Source organism: Lipophrys pholis (assembly GCF_963383615.2).
Source record: "Lipophrys pholis genome assembly, chromosome: 9".
In the NCBI taxonomy this organism is placed as follows: Eukaryota; Metazoa; Chordata; class Actinopteri; order Blenniiformes; family Blenniidae; genus Lipophrys; species Lipophrys pholis.
In genome coordinates this window covers 24,145,212-24,166,129 of record NC_137639.1, presented here as the reverse complement: position 1 = coordinate 24,166,129, position 20,918 = coordinate 24,145,212, and the positions used below count along the sequence as shown (strand labels likewise).

Sequence of the window (20,918 nt, the reverse complement as noted above, 5' to 3'; positions counted from 1 at the left end):
AAAACTTTAAACACAAACTTTAAAAACAGACATGACAATTGCAATACTGTAATTGTGTGTTTATTTTTCTTGATACTTCCAAGTATCAAAAAAACGTTTTGAGTATGCTCATATTTTAAGTACCTCATTGTATTTTGAAAACTGAACGTCGCTACTGATCATATGCAATTTGGATGAATTTGCAAATCTGCATTTTTGTGGATATTTTAACATAGAAAATACATTCAATTTAAGAAAATAAAGATTTCCATCATGTAAGTTTTGTAAATTCTACCATTTACTTTCTGAATGTGGTGTAGTTGTTAGCACTCACGTCTCACAACAATCTCCAGATTGAATCCAGGCTTGTGGGGCTTTCTTTGTGCAGTTTGCATGTTCTCCTTGTTCCCTTGTGTGGGGTTCCTCCTGGTTCTCCAGTTTCCACCCACAATATAAAAACATGTTTTTAGGGTTACTCGATGACTCTAAACTGCATGTTGATGTGTATGCGAGTGGTTTTTTTTTTAATCAGTTTTCTGTATTTGTGATGACTGGTGACATCGTCAGTATCAGCTGTGAGCCTCTAACGATTGATAGATTATAATTGAAAAGAAACTAATGCTTTGAGCAGTTCTTTGTGTCTAAAAAAACAACTTGTAATTTAGACACATTTTGATGACTCTTTCCATACTGAAAGACACTCAAAAGCACCACAAACGGCATAATAGAAAGACAAAAAAAAGAGTCACAATAACAAGGACAAAGCAACATAGGCAACACATATGACCTTGATAAAATCTTACACCATAAACAACCTCAAGAAACACACACTTCTACGCGATCGACTTAAATGAACAGATACATGGTGTGATTGTGTACTTGTATTTTAACACGCGCACTATTTGCATTAACTTTACCTCACCTCACATTTTCAATGACTCGGTCAAAGCTCTCCTTTTTCTCCTGCCAGGCACGTTTATAGAACAACATATATACTATGTATAACCGGGGAGTCGGAATGGCTGCCCTAGATAGTCCAGCAGATGCTGACGAGGTCTAAAAGCGCAGCACGGGTTACTAAGCGCTCATCGTTACTAAATCCGAGGGTCCTTGAACGCATCACCGTCTGTGTCCTGTGTCTGCTGCTGTAGAGGGCTTTCTCAAAGCAGCAGGACAGTTCAGCTGGATCAGAGTCTGCAGGGTCCTCAGGACAGCTCAGCTGCAGACAGACTGCGGGGTCCACAGGACATCTCTCCTCCTCTCAGCTTCACCTCTGATTTTAGTTCAATAAAGATCCAGCTGCATCCAGATGACCGTGACCCAGGAGAGACCCATGACCTACTCCAAAATGAGAGGGGTTGTGTCATTTCTCTCAGGTAAGGATAGGAATAACTTTTCAAACTTTATTTATTCTGTTGCCAACAACAATATACACTAACTGACCTCTGTGGATTAAGATGTGTACTAAATACTAATATGGTATTTAAATTATGTTTCTATGCATGTTGCGTTTAAAACGATTTTAAATTGCACTCAAATTAAGTTTCATGACCTCGGTGAAGTATTTGAAAGTGATGCCAGGCATTTGCTGAGTGACTACATCTGTTGCAATCTTATGTAAGGGTCCGACCACCTGCCATCTCTTACAGCTCTGCTCAAGGGGAAGAAAGTTGGCTTGAGTGACTTCTTACACAAGCTTGTTTCAAGCCAGCACATCTGCCAGGAGTAAGTTAGTAAGACACAAAGAAAATATCCGTTTGTATTGTTCTGTTCAATCTTGTTAAAACTACGTTCTGTGTGTGACTGAAGTCTGGACACTCAGAAAATCCTGCGAAGACAAAGCAAGCTGAGGAAAGGGAAGGAGGAGAAAGCTCGTCCGGTGAGTTGAGGGGAAAAGGTTTTTTACAGGAGCGTGCCAAGTGTCGACAGGAGATGAAACTCAAATCTGACCTACTGACTGTCTCTCTGTGTCTTCTTGATCCTCAGTGCTCGGCGAACGGAGACGCCTCACAGTGAGTCATTCCCCTCAACACAAAGAAATAGAACGAATTCCTGTTTAGGAAATATATTTACCTTTCTTCATAGCCAAAGAAGTAATTGATGAATAGTGATATTGAAGTGGCCGGCATATTTTATAATAAGAGCAGAAAGTACAGACTACAGGAGGAAGGCAGAATGTAAAACATGAGCAGTGACATATGTAAAACTCAGTAGAATAAATGTTTCCCGGCAGGCTCAACCTAGAGCATCCTAACTAGAAAATAACCAGAACCATCTTAAACTGGGAAGGTTTCAAACTTGATCTGAATTGTGGAGAAAGCAATAGTCTCTCATACTGAAACTGAGAGCTGATTCTAGGTGAGAGGAGTCTGATAGCTTCTATCTCCCACTTTACTTTGAGAAGCACGTGAACCTCCAGTGAGCAGCGTCTGGTTGACAAGAGCTTGTTGAGAATCATCTGTGCAACATTAATGAAATAAAGCCTCCTAATTAATTCCTCACTGCTTCAACAGGATGAAACCATCAGACTTCGACTACCTCAAAGTTATTGGCAGAGGAAGCTTTGGAAAGGTGGGATTTGTTTTAATTAAAAAAAATGTATATTATACTTGCAAGTGTGGCCTTTTGAATCCTAAATGGAAGTTAACTGGGGAACCCAAACTTTTACAGGTGCTGCTGGCAAGACACAGAAAACAAGGAGGATACTATGCCGTGAAAGTGCTGGAGAAAAAGATGATTGTCAAGAGGAAAGAGGTATTCATCTATCTGCCCTTCTGTCCTGCCATCCGTCCGTCCGTCCGTCCGTCTTCATCCGTTGTTGTGTCGCGTCTTTGCAGCAGAAACATGTGATGGTTGAGCGGAGTGTGCTGCTGAAGGGACTACAACATCCATTCCTGGTGGGACTCCACTTCTCCTTTCAGACACCAAACACACTCTACTTCGTCCTGGACTATGTCAATGGAGGGGAGGTGAGTGTAAATAATTCACACGTGTGCCGGTCAAAACAAAAGGAGAAGCTTAAATGTCCAGACTGTTTCGAGTATGCTTGCAAAGAGTCATGGGGGCGACATGACCTTTTTGCACGTCCATCAACACTGGGATGCTTTCAGTAATGACGTGTTTTATTTGTCTCGTTGATTCTGTTGTGTTGCTGCATTTCTCTTTTCATTGCTTGTGACCATTTGTCTATTCGGCCTCAGCTTTTCTACCACCTGCAGAGGGACGGGTCCTTTTCAGAGTCGAGAGCCGCTTTCTACGCCGCAGAGATATCCGCGGCGCTGGGCTACCTGCACTCCCTCAGTATTGTGTACAGGTGTGTGTACACACCTTGAATTTATTTGTTCTAAAAAAAATAAGAAGAAGAATATTTGCACCATTTCTTTCAACACTATACTATAAAACAGAACCTTGCAGCCACAAAGATTTAATGTGAAGAACTGGAATGTGTGGATATTTTAAAGGGAACGGTTTATTTCGGAGTTAATCTTTTTGACTGTTAAATTGCTCTGAAGATTGAGTTTTAAGATTCTGGCATGATTAAAGTATGTCTCATCTTTTGTACTTTAAGGTAGTTTTGACACTTGTAGTGCAGCTCACTGTTCCAGACATTAATTACAAGGGGAAAAAAAAAAAAGTCCAGTGTTTGGTCCATTTTAAATTCTTTAGGAGAATTCCTTCAATTTATCCAACAAACCAAGTCCTTTCTTCATCACACACGAATTAAGTACACGTTCCGCACCGAAACAACAGTTTTTATAAGATGGAAGGATAAAAATAAAAATGTAGAACACACAATAATGAGAATAGAACACTATGTGACAACATTGACAACAATAAAGAACATTAAGGCACACAAAAGATAAATAGATAAATATAGGTAGACCAGTGTCAAATAGTGCAAACAGTACATTCGAGGGAATTTGCACCCACCCCTTGTGTTTTTTTTCTGTTTGTGTGCAGGGACCTGAAACCAGAGAACATCCTGCTGGACCGCGAGGGCCACGTGATGCTGACTGACTTTGGGCTGTGTAAAGAAGGAGTTGCTGTCGGTGGGATCATGCACACGTTCTGTGGGACTCCGGAGTACCTCGCTCCAGAGGTGCTCCAAGGCCACTCCTACAGCCCAGCAGTGGACTGGTGGGGACTTGGGACTGTGGTATTTGAGATGATCTCTGGACTGGTGCGTTTTAATGTAATATGATTCTTTATTTTTCTTGTTGTTGTTGTTGACATTTTTCATTGCATCGCTATCTGATTCCTATTCTCCCCCTCAGCCTCCGTTCTACAGCTGCAACAAAGCCAGAATGTTTGAGAACATCCTCCACGCCCCCCTGCAGCTGCGCAGTGGAGTATCTGAAGCTGCCGGCTCACTTTTGAAGGGATTGTTGGAAAGAGACGCCTCCAGACGCTTGGGGGCGAGCCGTGACATTGTGAGCGCTCGAATGATATACGAAGCGATAAGCTCACCGACACTCAATCACAGAGGGGTTAACTTTTAACATGTCCTCAGGTGGAGTTGCAGGAGCATCCTTTCTTTGCCTCCATCAACTGGGACGACCTCGTGGCCAGGAAACTCACCCCACCTTTCAATCCACAAGTGGTACGAGTGCGTCACATATCAGCAGCTTCTTAAAGACAACGCACAGTTGACCCCTTGTGTTCCCCACTCCCCCCTCTCCAGACGAGCCCCTGTGATGTGAGCTACATCGACCCGGAGTTCACGCTACAACCTGTGCCCGCCTCAGTGGATGGGAGATGCCGGGCTGCCGGGGCCAGCGAGGCCTTCCCAGGATTTTCCTTCATGAATCCAGCGGAGAGCGCGGCAGCGGTGCCCGTTTCATAACATCAACAAACCCTTCGGGGAGCGTGTTCATTCAAATATTTATTTTCTATGTCATCAATTATTAAATCATGTCTATTTTTACACCCTTGAGGAAAAGATTCTTGCAGCATCACCGCAATCCGATGCAAGTTTTATCAGTTACTCTTTAATTAAATGATGATATATTTTTAGAAAACTACTGTTATTTTAGTATCAATTCATAAGGACCAACCAGGTCACTGTGACAGACGTTCTCACACAGTCAGAACAAATTCAATGACTTTATTTTTAACACTTTATATGCAAAAAAATATATGAGTCATCTTATAAATCTCCATACTGCTGTTTACATATAAAGCGAACAAAGGCACTGAAAACTTTTCAGCGACTGCACAAAGCTTTTTCTATATGACATTCACATGAAAACACCACGGCGCCAGATGCTTTGCAACCATGAAACACAAGTCCGTCCCGAATCTGACTTCATGTGCGACTGTGAGCAGACTTAGTGGCGAAAAGGAAACAACCATCACTGGAGAAAGTAACGGCAGTCACTTGCAGGACGATAACATCTGGTCTGATCTCTTCTGCCTCACTTCACGAGGCTGTTTATGAAAGCGTTTACACACAAGGCCGCCCTCAGTTCATCAGTAGACGCTGAAGGAGGCGTAGGTCTGCTCACTCTGGCATGCGAAGTAAGCTATCAGTTGACCGTTGCAAATCATCAGAAACAGGCCGCTACCTATGGAACAGAAGATAAGTAACGGGTTGAAGAAGAAATAACAAACAACCGGACTCAAAAAGTTACAGCTGATCAATTATTGATAGGTTGTACATGATGGTTGTCTTACCTAAGGCCAGCCACCACTGCCACACTGTGGGAAACTCCAACATCACTGCAGCACAGGGAGCAAAAAGAAGCCATTTCACAACATCTTTAGTTTTAATGTGCACACGATTCGATCTGCTGTTACCTTCCTGCTTACCCAGGCTGGTGATCATTACATGCAGAAGTGTGACAGTGAGGGCGTAGTCCCAAACCCGCCTCCTCACCACCGCAGCAAACAACAGGCCGCTACAAAAGTAGGTGAGCTCCAAGGACAGGAGGTTCACTGAGAGAGACGCAGAGAAGACAGAAGATACTATATCTGTACAAAGTACACACTCACTGCTGATTGCTTCACAATTATCTCGTGTGTTCACCCAAGTATTTGGAGTTGGATTCAGCAGGTTCGGTCTTAAAGTCGAAGGGAATGAGCCCGTCAAAGTGATTCAACCTAAATGAAGAAAAACAACAGGATTAAAGTTTAAAGTTTAAATGAATCTCACTGTAGCTCTGGCATAATGTACTCGGGTCTTGACATTTGGTATATTTGACACTTTTAGATCTGCTGCAAAAAACGCTTCCCATGGTAATGAAGGAGCTGAAGGATATTTTTCAATCGGAAGGAGAAAATTGATGGATCACTTTTCACAGGCAAGAGTCACAGGGTTGCTTTGTGCAACAATGAAAACTAAATAAAGAGGAATTTACACAAGAAAAATTAAAACAAACTACAATGAAAATACAGAAGACACAGCTCTGATTTATGTTTACTTATCAAATTTAGTAGTCCCTAAGAAAGGACAAAAAAGCGCATGTGTCCTGGGGTTGATGGCCGCATTGTTAATCAATATGTTTATGTCTTAAGACTTTCATGCAATCTCATGGGGAACTTGTGGCTTTATTGCGTGTATTGCGTTTGCGCATGCGTGCGAGGGACTCTCACCTGAAGGCACCAAAGCACACGCTCCCAATCATGTAGAAAAGAGAGTAAAATATAACCAGACACAGTAGCAGGTTGAACAGCACGGTCTATACAGGGGAGGGGGAAGCACAAGGAGACGTTATTATATCGATCCCATCTGCCAGCAGCACATATTTTCCACGTAACACAACATGAACAGACAGACCGCAGCAAGTCTGTCGGCAGCAGAGTGGATTATATCTGCATATAACACCTGAAAACACGAGGCAGCTCATTATTTAATCTGATCGCTCATCATTCCCAAATCCGCTGCAGATTACAGAATATATTCTATCACGTTGTGTCGTGCTCTTACCTTAGAATCGACCGCTTGGCCTTTGAATGCCATCTCATGGCTTGCTCTGGATTTGTTTTTTCTATTAGTATTATTTCCAAATATTGCAGTAACAGCAGGAGGAGAGATGTTGGTGTCGGTGGAGGCAGACCGGCTTTACACGACCCCGCTAATCCCTCAGAAACTGGACTCCGTCTGCCATCTAGCGACAAACACAGGACACCATCAGCACCGCTTTTTTTTTTTTTTTTTTTTTTTTAAAGCCGAGCTGAACTCATTTCACCTCCGATCAGGGCGGCCTTTGTTGACTGGAAAGAAAGAAAAAATACACTTTCCCCCAAATGCACCAGCTCGTCTCCAGATGAAGTTATGCGCGTGGCTAATTAAGGAGAATGACTGTTTCCAAAGCCCGCATATTCTTTGGGAAACGGCCAGTATCATGCAGCCTTATCATAAAGGAGAAACACCCAGTGTGGGAGGGATTGACTGCTGCAGGTCTGCTTTGTGCAAATCAATTTTAAACCTACCCAACAAAGAATAAGTAAGATACCAATTCGATGTGAAATAACGAGCTGTCATAATATAATATATATGTTATGGGCGCATCAAAAAAATAAGCGCAGGGAGGGAGTGTCGTGAGAGAAAGGTGATGGCACGCCGTCTCCTCCACTGACATCTCTCCTGTTACATCACACTGGGAATGGGAAGTTTCATATTATCGTGGCGCAAAAACGCGGGTGTATGACCATTTATTGTTTTCATTGACACATCTCGCAGAAATCGGTTGACAAAATGACTGTAGATGTTTTGTTTTGGGGTTGTTGTATTTTTTTTTCGATGAGCCTGAAGCGGCTCCGGACTCACTGAGCATCACAAAACCAATTCAACTGGTCCGAGTTGGAAAATGTCACTTGTTCCGAGGCGGAGCTGGCGCTGCTCAGGACTTGGTGATGGGACAGTGTTTGGAAACTGGAAGGTAAACAAAAAAACAAAACAAAAAAAATAAACGGGCATAGTGTGAAGCAGCCGCTCCTCCACAGCAATGGAGACACTGCGGTCCCTGCGCTCCATTGATACACACTCCTACTCCTGCGGAGAGGAGGGGGGCTTCACTTCTTCACACTGTTTCGGGGCAAAAGGGGAATCCGAGCCCCGGTGCGGTGGGTGGTGTTTGTAATATCGGCTCCGGGCTGAGTTTTGGGCGTGTTGTTAGCGCAGACAGGCCCGGTATTGACCGCCTATAGTGGAGTGAACTTTTCCGAGCCCCAAAGTTGTCAGGCAGCGCATCTTGCGCGCATGCGCATCACTCTATCCAGCTCTAAATAAGAGTTAAAACAGAAACGAGGTGAGTTCCACAATTTACAAACAATACGGGGCGTAAATACTCATTAATTGCCGTTAACAGGGGCAAACGGAGGAAAAAACCCGACGTTCTTTTCGCTCAGGGTTAGTTCACATTATTTCCACTCTGATTTGAAACGGCGAGAATAAATCGTTTTTTTTTTTGTTTTTTTTTTCAAGTTTCTATTGCAGAAAATAATCAAGCAAAACAACGGTGGAGCTCGTCACAGTATCACCGCGTTATTGCGAGCGGGTGCGATTTTCCTGCGAATTGCGGGCGTTCGCGGGAGCGTTTTCCTCCTGTTATTAACCGAGAAACTTATTTATTACAGATTGTCCTTAGCTGGCTGCATCCAGGCACAATGCTACGGGGCTAGCCGCCTAGCATCCCCCTGTGTAAGTGGACGGAGCGGCGGCTAGCTGCCTGCTAGCTCCGCCGCAGCCTAGCTAGCTGACATTCCGTGACAAGGGGAAAGTGAAGGAAAACGGGCAGAGTGAATGAAAACACCCCGCCGGGAAATTGCCCCGCAAGCGTTCGATTTTGTTCGACGCGCGGCGGCTTTGCGCGATTTGTTTGAGCCGCTAACTTGAGTAATTAACATAGTTTAAGCGTGTTGGTGGCCTCTTCCTATGCTCCGCCATTTTGTACGAGACGAATGCTAATCATGGGCGCTCTTTCACTTTATTTATGGACAGAATAAAACTGAGACACGGAGAGCGGACTCAAAGTCAGCCAGGAGCCACCGGCCCCGGCTGTTGATCACTTTTCAAATGGTTGTGAGCGTGGCGCAAACGGAAAATGTCACCTTAATTCAGTGTTGAACCTGCGTCAGGACTAAAACGTTATATCGTATTATTAGACGGATTAAAACGCCCCTAAGTTTGGACAGTCGGCTCAGAAAACAGTGTTCTCCTCAATATTGATGAACAAATAATCGTCTCCGGCGCTCGTGACCAGGTAAACGGCTGTTTTTTGGAGATACTGTTAAAACAAGGAAAAGATGAACTTGTGTGGTAAACTTAAAGTTGACACATCTTTCCAGGTGCTGGTCAATGGTCTTCGTGCAGGTTAACTCCGATGAGGCCGTTTGTGCGTGCATTTGCCCGTTTGTTGTCCAGCAAAACAATATTATTATTGACTGTTTTGTCTGAAATCGAAGTGCATGGTGTACCCTGCAAGCCAGCACACAGTCGCCATCTAGTGGTGATGCTGCGCAGCGCTGTTTACAGGAGCAGGTCGACCTGCATGTCTGATGGGAGGCACTTCGTGGATGAAGCAGCTTCACTGTTGTTACCACAGACACACTCAACACAGCACATGTCCTCTGATCCCTGATTTTTTTTTCTACCCATATGCCTTCTTTAAATATTCATATGTCGGATAATATCTGTCTTGTTATTGCAGGTTGGTCATATCAGCGGAGTGGGAATGACTGACACTCCACCCAGTGATGGCCCCTCCCAGGGAGCAGAGTTTGACATGATGGGTGCTCTGGATTGGAAGGACGGTATCGCCACGCTGCCCGGCAGTGATATCAGGGTACGCCAGAGATTTGCTTTCGTGCAAAATAAGGGCAACGTTTTGAGCGAAAACACATCGTTTTTGCGTTTTCGTTAGAGAAAAGTTTTGCCATTACACAGCAATGTTTTGAAATTGATGTCCGTTTCCACAAAAATGGCAGGAACACTGAAAACTATGTACTCGCTTGGCCACGAGTGGGTGCTGTTGTTTATTCTTATAATGAAACCACACACCAGACCCGTTTATAACTGGCATTAACTTGCGTTTTGGGTGATCAGATCGCAAGTGATGAGCCCCGATGTTTATACTTTTCTGTATCGTGCATTCGTGTGATCTTCTTTGTCTATGTTCTTTTCCAGAGTTACTTTGTGAAGTTGAAAAGACTTTATAACCCAGACCGGCACTGTTGACATTTACAAATGATGTATTTTCCTGCGACGCCACAGTCCCAGGATGCATTTGCTACGTATAACTGTTCACACTACAAAGCCAATGTGGTCAGATGCGTCACTGATCACCTCGGGAAGTGGTTTGACTGAAAATGTTTGGTGCCTGTTTACACTTGTTTCTTGCCACTTGTGATCTCATCTGCATGTTACCGCCAAGTGTAAACGGGCCCACATGCCAGCACAGACAGTACGCTATAAACATTAACAGTGGGAGTACACGGATATCTGTATGGGCAGACGATCAAGTTGGATTACCATCAAGTCTACTAATGGACTGGGAGTCATGTCGCTCTGGAGGACAACATTTCTATCATTATCCATCTACTTGCGCATGTGTAGAAGAACTATTTACTACGGCCATTGTATGCATGACAGTAGCAGCGTTTCCAGCATCTATATGACAACGGAGTCGGAATGTCTTCAAAAAGTTCCAAGTTGCATTTTCAGAGGCTCGGAGCAGCGTGTAAACGGACACCCAAAACGCATCTAAAGTTCTGCATTTTGACTTGAAGACATTGTCATGGAAACAGGGCCATAGTCTTGGATTTTCAAGTGAGAGTGTTTACAAATAAATAACTAGAAGAGGAGATAGAATGGCCCCTACGTGAAAGTACAGCTTCATTCAGTGTTGATAAGGAAGACGGTGAGAGCAGTTTGGTTTTTATTTACAGTGTTACCATTAGTAGGTGAACCGATGAGGCAACATAAAGTCTAAAGATAAACGATCCACCTTCTTCACTGCTTCGTCCAACGTGGTCGCAGGGTCTTGGAGCCGGGTCTCAGCTGAATGTTGGCGAGGGCACGGAGTCACAGGGCAAACATGAAGAAAACACACATGCACACATTTACGTTTGTGGACAATTTAAGAGTAAAAACATTTAGTTCACACACGTTTTTTAGACTTTCGGAGGAATCCTGAGTATCATGGGGGTACGTACAGGGAGAACATGCAAACTCCACACAGTTCGCATGTTCGCAGTTCTGACTTGAACTGGGAACATTCCTATTTTCTTGAATATTTCAGGTTTTTGAAAGTGTTCCTGAAGTTGTTTTTTTTTTTTTGCCCAAGTCATTCACTAACCTCAGTAAACATGTCTTACTCATATTTCTGTCTTTCAGTTCCGCATGACTGAGTTTGGGACTCTTGAGATTGTCACAGATCTTGAGGTCAAAGGTCAGGAGGCAGAGCCCAAGCGTGGGACCTTGGACCCAGCACCGTCTCACACTCCCACCCCTCCACCAGAGAGCCAATCACAGGCCAGCACAGCTGCCTCTCCAGCCAATCAGAACAAGCCAGGCCCGTCTCAAGCCAAAGGTAGGGCATGTTAAATGTTATTATGCAGAATTGAGGTGTTTTGGTTTTATGCCGTACTGATGTTTCATGAGGTGCACGGCCTCAGTTTCAGTCCTCCCTGCTGTTCCTCTGCCCCTCCAGCTCCCGGCCCTGTGCTCTTGTCTTTAGAGGAGGGCCCCAGCACGGAGGGCCCCAGTGTGGAAGTCGGCCCCAGTGTTGAAGTGGGCTCTAGTGCAGACATGGGCCCCAATGGGGAGCCGTCAAGGTGTCGGGCCTGTGGCGGCCGCATGCCCAGGGATGCCCTCCTGCAGGGCAAGTTCTGCAGCTCCGCTTGTGCTCAGCCGTCCAGTGGCAGGTAAACTCCAGACCTGTTACCACTTTGTAGCTCTCTGCTTTGCCATTAGCTGTTGGTTTATCACCTGTTTTATTCATTTAAAGGTCATCTCCAGGAGAAGCCCGGGAGACTCAGGCGGTGGAAGGCGAGAGGCTGGGAAAGCGTGTGCGCAAAAAGAGGAAGATCTATATGGATTCTGGTGATGAAGAAGAAGAGAACCAAGATGAACCAGAGGTGAGCAGCGTCCGTCGCTGTTTCTCCCTGAGGGAGTCACAGCCCATTAGAGTACTCAGCACTGTCGTGTATGCACTCTGTTGATCAACTTGTTCCTTTTATTTGGCTTTCTGCAGGAAAAAGCCCGGTCTACCAAAGGAAGAAGAGGAAACAAGATGAGCAAACTGGGTACGTTAATCTGCTGATAACACAGAGGTCATTGGAGGAATTCTTTAGCCTATCTTACTGTGTCTCCAAATATTGTTAAAAACAAAAACTGTCAAGTGCTTTAGACTGTTGAATCCAAGGTCTTCAAAGACTTGAATGAAATCTTACAACTAACCTTCAGATTCCAGATGATTCTCTGACAGTTGTGGAAGCCTGGCTGCTCTCACATCTGGAGGTTGTGTTTATTTCTCTTTAATGACCTGTCGTATACCAATATGTCTGCTCACCGTTCAGTGACCGCCCCAGCAAGTAAGAAACGAGCGTGGAGCTGGCCCGCATACCTCGAAGAGGAGAAGGCCATCGCTGCGCCTGTGAAACTTTTCAAAGAGGTAAAAAAAACCAAAGAAGAGCCACTCGTCTATTAATCTGCCAGCTGAAATCTAACCAGAGCGTTGGTTCACCTGCACTGTTCATTTGTCTCGCAGCATCAGTCGTTTCCTCAGAGCAGGAACGGTTTTAAAGTGGGAATGAAACTGGAGGGGCTCGACCCGGCCCACCCGTCTCTGTTCTGTGTGCTCAGCGTCGCAGAGGTACGACAATATGCCATCTATATCTTTTGTTTGTTATAACGAAGGCGTTTCACTCACTGCACGCCGTGCCGTCGCTCCACAGATCCTCGGCTACAGAGTCAGGCTCCACTTTGATGGTTACCCAGAATGTTATGACTTTTGGGCCAACGCCGACTCGTGGGATCTGAAACCAGCTGGCTGGTGTGAGAAGTACGGACACAAGTTACTGTTGCCTAAAGGTAGGGGCAGACCGCACCGAGGAATGCATCCTGTCATCTGTCTAACTTTTGGGTGATTGTCCACTAATGTCCCGTCTGGGTTTTGTCTTGTTGTAGGTTGTAAAGATGGAGAGTTTAACTGGAGCATGTATGTGAAGAACTGTAGAGGGCAGCTCGCCCCAAAACACCTCTTCAAGAGCCTCAACACAGTGAGTTGTGTGTAAACGGTGCACTGCCATCTGATGGCTTTTTAACATTTCCGATAGTCATGTCATGCGTGTGTGTTTTCTTTCTTCAGTCCGTGACGCCATCTGGCTTTCGAGCGGGGATGAAGCTGGAGGCGGTCAACAGGAAGAACCCTCTGTTGATCTGTGTAGCGACCATTGCTGCCGTTGTTGACAACCGTTTGCTCATTCATTTTGACAACTGGGACGACACATACGATTATTGGTAAGCGCAACAGTGGACTTTTATAAACTGTGTGAAATCCCTTGTTCAATCAGGAAAAGTTTTACATTTACAGATAAAGAATTTCTGAGATCCGTAACAGTTTTATATGAATAACTGGGGGTGAATGACAAGTGGACGCTGCTGTGTGTCTGGTGTTTGACATATTTACCTGTTTTTGATGAAGGTGTGACGCTAGCTGTCCGTACATCCATCCTGTGGGTTACTGCAAAGAGAATGAGCTCACGCTGACGACTCCGGCTGGTAAGAAAAGCTCATGAAGTGTTATCTTGCACTGTTTTTTTTTTTTCTTTTTTAAAGATTTGTGTGAATGTAGATGGATCGATTTTGAATTGAGGCACTTCTATCTGAAGGACAGGCTGATATTAGTGCCTGTGATCATCTGTGGTCTACATCTCCTCTCCTCAGAGTACAAAGAGCCGGCTAGTTTCTCCTGGGAGAAATACCTGGAGGAGACGGGGTCGCAGGCGGCTCCAGCTCGAGCTTTCAAACCTGTATGTTTCCAGTTTTATACTGGTGTATCTCAAAAATAGTGAAACTTCACTATATTTGACATTTGTTCCACATAAACAGAAAATATTTAAGTCCTAATTACCTCAAATACAAGATAAAAAAAAAAATGCTTGCAACTTTTTAGTTATGATGTTAGTAATGTTGGTACACACTCGTTCAACTTGTGCTCATGGCTACAATCAAAAGATGACTCAGATATTCAAAATGAATAATTTACTCAATGTAAAAATATCTCACGAAACATCGAACCTTTCAAATTGAGATGCACCCACACACCTTTGACATACACACTTTTATAGACGAATGTATGCTCTGCGCACGATTGGTGTGATTGGTTTGTGCTCCATGTGCTTGCAGAGACCTCCACACGGTTTCCAGTTCGGGATGAAAGTGGAAGCTGTGGATAAAAGGAACCCAATGCTCATACGGGTTGCAACTATAGCAGACTCAGACGACCACAGAGTGCAGGTGCCAGACGTCTCCTCGATCATCAAGATGTTGTTGTTTTTTTCTACCTGCTCTGTGCTCAGCTTGTGTTAAATCTCTTGTTTTAACCGCCTCTTCTCTTGTAGATCCACTTTGACGCCTGGAGTTCAGAGTACGACTACTGGGTAGAGACCGACTATCCAGATCTGCACCCTGTAGGCTGGTGTCAGAAAACCGGACACCCACTACAGTATCCTAATGGTGAGACACACTTTATTTACCCTGCTTGCAACGCTGTCCTCATCCCTCCTGGTATTCAGGTCGCGGGTGAGTCAGCAGACTTTGTCTCTGCCTCCATTTAACTTGTGGATTTTGTGTTAGGAGAAAGCTATAATTAATTCAAAATGGTCCGGCGGTTGTTTGCATAGTTTTAGTCACACTCCCTCCGTTTGTATATTTTAGGCTCCAGTGATGTATTGACTCCCCCAGGACAAGGATGTCCTACCCCAGGATGCAATGGGGTTGGACATATAAGGGGACCTCGCCACGGGACCCACTACACGTGAGTAGAACACAATTTTATGCTCGTACTCTGTTACTAATTAATTCTCCATTCAGATTTCCAACCACACTCAAAAATGCCACGTTTCCTTCCCTGTTTTCCTCAAATCGTATGAGCTCTGCACATGACAATTCTAAAATATAACTCTGTCATTTACACTTGTGTGGGCTGCCAACAGTCTAGATGTGTTGCTTGTGTGTCTGTGGAGTTATTAATGGTCCTTTCCCACATGTATAAACCTGTTTTAACTCATCAACAGCAAAGTGACGAGGTGTTTAGTGACCGTCCCCTCTGCTTCCAGTCAGGTGAGCTGTCCTTACTCTGAGATCAATCTGAACAAAGAGGGTTTGCTGCCAGACCGCCTCAGCGGAGAGAAACCGCTGGCGCTCAGCGGACCTCAACCCCGCGGACGACGCCTGGACTGCAACACCAACTTCACCACACAGACACCGGAACAGCCCAACGGAGCCGAGGACGTCCAGAACAGGTCGGCCCCCGAAACCGTGAAACACAACGTCTAGACTCGATAGCAACACTTTTCACACAAGGCTTTGTGGAGGCCCGCCTGTGAGTGACGGTTATCTGTGTTGCTAGGAAACCAGTGGCTGTGGAAGTTGAGCGTTCAGGGTGCAACAGCCAGCTGGAGCCACTGAGTGGCGCCAGCGAGCAGAGTCAAAACGGGACCAGACCTAAGCGGTAGGTACCTGCCAAACATCTGGCCCTGACTTGAAGATGAGAGTGTTGAGAAACTTGTAACTCACGTGTTGTTGTTTTAATCAGGACTGCTCCAGTTCCAAAATATCTGAAAATGCACTATGTCAAAGAGGAGATTGGTGACGGTAAAGGTGAGCAGGCGAGAGTTTGTGAGACGAATGCCGATTGTCAGACGCTCAGCCCCGCTCACAGCTGTGTCCTCTGGTCTTCTTTTCTTTCGTCAGCCTCTCCAGACAGCGTCTCTCTCCAGCAGGCCCTCCACGAGTCCGTCTTCTCCCCTGGCATCTCCTCCTCTCCTCCCCACCGGGTGGCTCTCTGCTGGGACAAACACTGCCAGCTGCTGCCCGAGGTCCTGGGGCTGACGGCCAAGCGAGTGGCCACTTGGAGCGCCGAGGAGGTCGGACATGCCTGCACACACACACACACACACACACACACACACACACACACACCGTGTCAGCACATTAAAAGCAGACATACTCCTCATTCACTCATCCAACATGAAGGGAACCTGTTGTTCACTGCATGAATATTCAAGACGAGCTTTTCTGCTGCTCAACGAACAGACTTGGCTTTTTCTTCTGCCTGTCAATTTAACAAATGTGGTTCGATAAAACGCAGGTGACGCATTTTGATTCGCAGATAAACATTGATTGATCGACACCCTCTGGCTTTGGCGGTTTGCTGTAGCTTGTTTGTTTGTTCGTCAGGTGGCCGCTTTCGTCAAAGGACTGCCAGGATGTAAAGAACACGCTGCTACATTCAAAACCGAGGTAAGAACAAGAAAACCCTGCTGTCTACTGGCAGTGACGGTCTGTTTACCTGAAACTTTTTCAATAAAACGCGTCTCGGATCAGTATTTTCATGGAAAATATAAATAATCCCCGAGTATCGGCCTTGTTAGAAACCCCAAATATTAGTGCGTGCTGCTGATATGAAAGTTTCTTCACTAAGTCTACTGGTTGCCAGTTTTCTTTGTCAGTGACTACTCGGAAAACTCTCACTCATTCCCTTCACAGGAAGTGAGTGAGAGGCACTTATTTTTCATTTGAGAACAAGCGAAGGAAACACACAGCTCCTTCTTTCTGTGTGAATCACACTGCCGCGAGAACCTGCAAAATGATGCATACGGCACTAATACATACAGATGGCGGCAATAAATAGGTATTGACTCGATCAGTCCAGTATTTATGTGTTGATGCTGTTTGGTGTCTGTTCTCCGGCGAAAAGCAGACTTGAAATATCTGCACGTTAAATAATATTTTATCTACCAGTGGCAGGGAGCAGATTTTTCAGATACCTTGTTACTGCGTCGGCTTTGCAGTTTTCTGGTGTTAGAAGCATACATTTAAATATCATTAACAAATCAAAGAAAAATTTGGCTTTGGGTGCAGCTGGAGGAGTAGCAGAACTTCCTCTCTTCATGTTTCATATCTAGTTTGATTCTTTGTAGATGCACAACATAAACACCAATGAAGTTTGATGCTGCACATAAATCAACTGCAAATAAGCTATTAATGATGACTTGTGCAGTTTTGCAGTTTGACTTACTAGACCCAAGGAAATGCACTTTAAGTCCTTAAGCGTGAAGAACTGGGGGGGAGGGGGGGGGGGGGGGGCGGAGTTAAACAAATTTAAAGATGGTCAAAATATGAATTTAGTCCGAAATCTAATAAACTCTTACTTAAAAAAAACAATGTTTCTCTTTAGCAAATAGATGGCGAAGCCTTCCTGTTACTCACACAAACGGACATCGTCAAGATCCTGTCAATCAAGTTGGGGCCCGCCCTGAAAATCTACAACTCCATCCTCATGTTGAAGAACGCCGACGAGGAGTAAGACCTGAGCCCACAGGGGTCTGTCTCTCTCTCTCTCTCTCTCTCTCTCTCTCTCTCTCCTCGCAGGTCCCTCGAGCTCCAGCTCCATCAACTAAAGACATTCGAGGACACTTTCCTAACAAGTTCAATGTGTGGAGTCGCGCAAGAGTGAAGCTACACAATGGAAAACAAGTGGAAGCCATTAGCCCCAGAACATTTTTATCTGCCCTAACTCTAAGCTCACTTCTCTGATGGACAGCTGGTTAACCCGGGGGGAGTCGTTCATGATGCCATCCGTGGGAATTATTTAACTTATATTGTGTTTGTTTACTGACTCATTACATACACAAAAAAACTACATGCACCTTCAAGGCTTTCTCAACATTGTACAGGCTATGAATTGGACTCAGCGTTAAAGTTTGGTTGCATTTCTTGTTTTCTGTGATCTGTGAAAAAAAAAAGGAGCTGAAGCTCAGTGCAGATGGAACAAATGAGGTTGTGTTGGGAAACTGTTTGTTTTTTTTGTTTTTTTAAACATGCAAAATACAATCGAGAGGTTTTTGAACATGAAACCCAAGTGAAGCAGAAGCACTATGTAGTTCACTTTTCCTCCTGTAGGAGGAGGAAGTGGACCACTCCACACGCCCAAAGGGCAAGGGTGTTTGATTTGGAGTTGGCTGAAGTTCCAGTTGATTACGGGATAGTTTAAACTTTGTGTGTGTGTGTGTGTGTGTGTGTGTGTGTGTGTGTGTGTGTGTGTGTGTGTGTGTGTGTGTGTGTGTGTGTGTGTGTGTGTGTGTGTGTGTGTGTGTGTGTGTGTGTGTGTGTGTGTGCGCGCGTGCATGCATGCAAAACTGACTGTATTTGAGAAATACAGATGTAATTTGCTGCCATCCTGTGTGCGTTGTTAAAGATGGAGGACTGTTTTGTTACAAGCAGGGCTAAGGGCTGAAACAAGAAAACTTGCAGTCTTTAAGATTGAAACAAGACAATGAACCACCTCCGTTTTTCTCCAGGAGGGGGGGGGGGGGGGGCAACCCATGAATATGAATGTTAAATAACAACCTTCAGTTGTTCTGTTGATATTGATCATTTTGTTGTTTCAAACAGCCTCGCCGTGTAAATACTATACAGCTACAAAAGGACGGCCTCGTTCCTGACCAGAGTTTACTCCTGCTTAGTTATGCAAAGGCCTGACATCTGCCTCCAAGAAAGGACTTAGTGGCGGGGAACTGCAAAGAAAAAGCAAACCTCAATCCCAAGATTTTGAGAAAAAAAACAAACATTGTTAGTGTCTTTGTAAATCTGCGTGTATTTCAGCAAGTTTGAATGTGTACATCAGCAACTGTTTATATGCAAACGGCTTTTTATTTATGTATTGTAATTTAAGGGGTAACGGTACGCCGTTCTGGCTCGGGGGAAGCCGTGGCTGTTTCAGAGGAACGTGTGAATGAGCGAAAATAAATGAGATGCACACTCTCTGCTGTCCTCGTGTGACCTCAGCCGTTTCAACACAGAGGAAATAAACATTTGGGGCAAGTTTTTTTTTTTTTCTGTGTGGAGATAATGAACTTCAGCAGCATGTGGGGTTACCACAGTTTCTATAAATGTTGAATTCACCTCAGCCGTTGCTCTAAATGTGTCTCCTTCAAAGTTAATCAGGGAAGTCACCAAGCATGGCCGCGCTTTACTGCAAGTCTTTTCAAAAAGCTTTCAGTTGTTGTTGTTTTTTGTCTTTCCTATATCCCAGTCTTGAAAACGGATTTGTTGATGTTTTGTGCTTGTCTCTCTCTTTTTATTTATTTGTAATTTTTTTCAAGAGTATTTTAACACCGGTAACTATGGCCACTGTATTTTTCATGCTGTGCTGCTGGTGGCTTCCATTAAATCTGTTCATTAGGCAACAAGAGAGAGCACAATCAATGTAATTACGGCAAACATAAAAGATTGCTGGAATCTGTGATCTAATTGGCTGCAGACATATTCAACCTATTATGGAATTTGAATCAGCATACATAAAAATTTGAACATTTTTACATTTGAAGTACTAAACATGTATAAGACAAGCCTGTATTTTATAGAAAACATCAGAACGTTTGGCAGCAGTTGGGTCACAGGCTTCACTCACCCACATGGTAAACTCACTCACAACCCAGTATGCTCTGGGGAACACAACTGGTTCATATTTCACAAGGCCAAACACATGAAACTATCAATCAGGTTACGTTCAGGCTCGGGAACAACATGCAGCTGCAGCACTTTGCCGTCTTAACTCTTCTATTCTCCTCCACTGAGTTTTCGATTTCAGCCGACTGGAGACCTCGGTGAATATCTGACCAACGTAACAATAGAGCTTCAATTCACCTACACTGTCACTCTATGTAAATTAAGGACTTCTTTTTTTTTTTTTTTTAAGTTGAAAGCTTCCTGTAGTAATATTTACAAGGGAAGGGCAATGGCTCAAAAACTACTGGTGACAGTTCATCCAGCCTAAAAACTTGTGTCAAATCAACCACAGTGAGGGAGCAGGTGAAAGACTAAAAGAAACTGATTAGAAATGAGAGGCTCTACACTGTGCAGATTGATTGTTTAACAGAATCGATTATTAAATCAGCTCATCTGCTCAGGAGCTCCACATTTTGGGAGAAACTGTTGACGTCATGTTGCTTTTTTGCACCACCAAAACACAATGCCAGGTAAGTTATGAATTAAACTGAACATGTTTTCTGTCGAGTTCTTGGTCTGAGTCTGATGTAAATACATGAAGATGTTTGTAGTCTTTTGAGGGAAGCGTTCGTCAAAGTCCAGATTGCGTCATGCTGATTTTCCACAGTTGCTTCAGGACTCGGGAGTCCCAACTATTTTTGGGAATTTCAAGGCAGAAGCACTAGAAAGAAAAACATGTGAAGCACGACCTATTACATGATGTGCAGTATGTTAACAAACATGTTTAACTTTTTTTTTTTACTCCAAACATAAAGACAACTCTCACTTGTCCAATGACTCGCGCACACAGATTTGCTAATATGTTGTTGTTTTAAATGAAACGAGATGTCATTTCATTTACACTCGGAAACCGTCAGTGCCAACACAGCTTTACTAGTCATGCAGCAATTTTGGGATTTATAGAAACACAGAACAGTAGTTTTCTGGAGCAGTTGTGAGTCATTGCCACTTTATCACCTTCGGGGTCGTGGGGTTCTGGAGCTGATTCCAGCTGGGTGAGGACAGCTTATGCCCTGGACAGATCAGTTTAGAGTCACCAATTAATCACACATGCGTGTTTTTGAAGGAAACTGGAGTACCTGTTGGAAACACATGCAAACTCCACAGAAAAACCCGGCTGCTGTGAGGCGAGAGAACTAAACACGGCTACACCATGCAGCCTCAGGTGTGCATTAATTACTGCATCTTTACAATCATTTTG

The 20,918-nt window shown here is 44.3% G+C and overlaps 3 protein-coding genes across 3 annotated transcripts; 2 read left to right on the top strand and 1 right to left on the bottom strand.

Annotated features, from left to right (window-relative positions):
• The first annotated feature begins 1,128 nt into the window (after positions 1–1,128).
• sgk2b (serum/glucocorticoid regulated kinase 2b) lies at positions 1,129–4,908 on the top strand. The gene is made up of 12 exons (XM_080471585.1): positions 1,129–1,355; positions 1,629–1,704; positions 1,789–1,858; positions 1,966–1,991; positions 2,493–2,550; positions 2,650–2,733; positions 2,817–2,948; positions 3,180–3,292; positions 3,940–4,159; positions 4,254–4,409; positions 4,490–4,579; positions 4,661–4,908. The coding sequence occupies exons 1-12, from the start codon at positions 1,289–1,291 to the stop codon at positions 4,820–4,822; spliced, it is 1,254 nt and encodes a 417-aa protein (XP_080327711.1). The 5' UTR covers positions 1,129–1,288; the 3' UTR covers positions 4,823–4,908.
• Positions 4,842–7,062, bottom strand: LOC308114587 (putative transmembrane protein 244). Its single transcript, XM_080471587.1, has 6 exons — positions 6,905–7,062; positions 6,571–6,656; positions 6,005–6,078; positions 5,788–5,913; positions 5,653–5,697; positions 4,842–5,543 (listed from the first exon to the last, which is right to left on the bottom strand). Exons 1-6 carry the CDS (start codon positions 6,935–6,937, stop codon positions 5,449–5,451), a joined length of 459 nt encoding a protein of 152 aa, XP_080327713.1. The 5' UTR covers positions 6,938–7,062; the 3' UTR covers positions 4,842–5,448.
• A 1,117-nt stretch (positions 7,063–8,179) lies between these two features.
• On the top strand, positions 8,180–19,033 carry l3mbtl1b (L3MBTL histone methyl-lysine binding protein 1b). The gene is made up of 22 exons (XM_080471760.1): positions 8,180–8,228; positions 9,630–9,764; positions 11,315–11,510; positions 11,631–11,844; positions 11,928–12,057; positions 12,174–12,225; positions 12,499–12,593; positions 12,690–12,794; positions 12,877–13,012; positions 13,109–13,200; positions 13,290–13,441; positions 13,626–13,702; positions 13,868–13,953; positions 14,330–14,440; positions 14,545–14,659; positions 14,861–14,960; positions 15,262–15,447; positions 15,555–15,656; positions 15,741–15,805; positions 15,899–16,071; positions 16,385–16,447; positions 17,385–19,033. The coding sequence occupies exons 2-22, from the start codon at positions 9,654–9,656 to the stop codon at positions 17,511–17,513; spliced, it is 2,490 nt and encodes an 829-aa protein (XP_080327886.1). The 5' UTR covers positions 8,180–8,228; positions 9,630–9,653; the 3' UTR covers positions 17,514–19,033.
• The last annotated feature ends 1,885 nt before the right edge of the window (positions 19,034–20,918 follow it).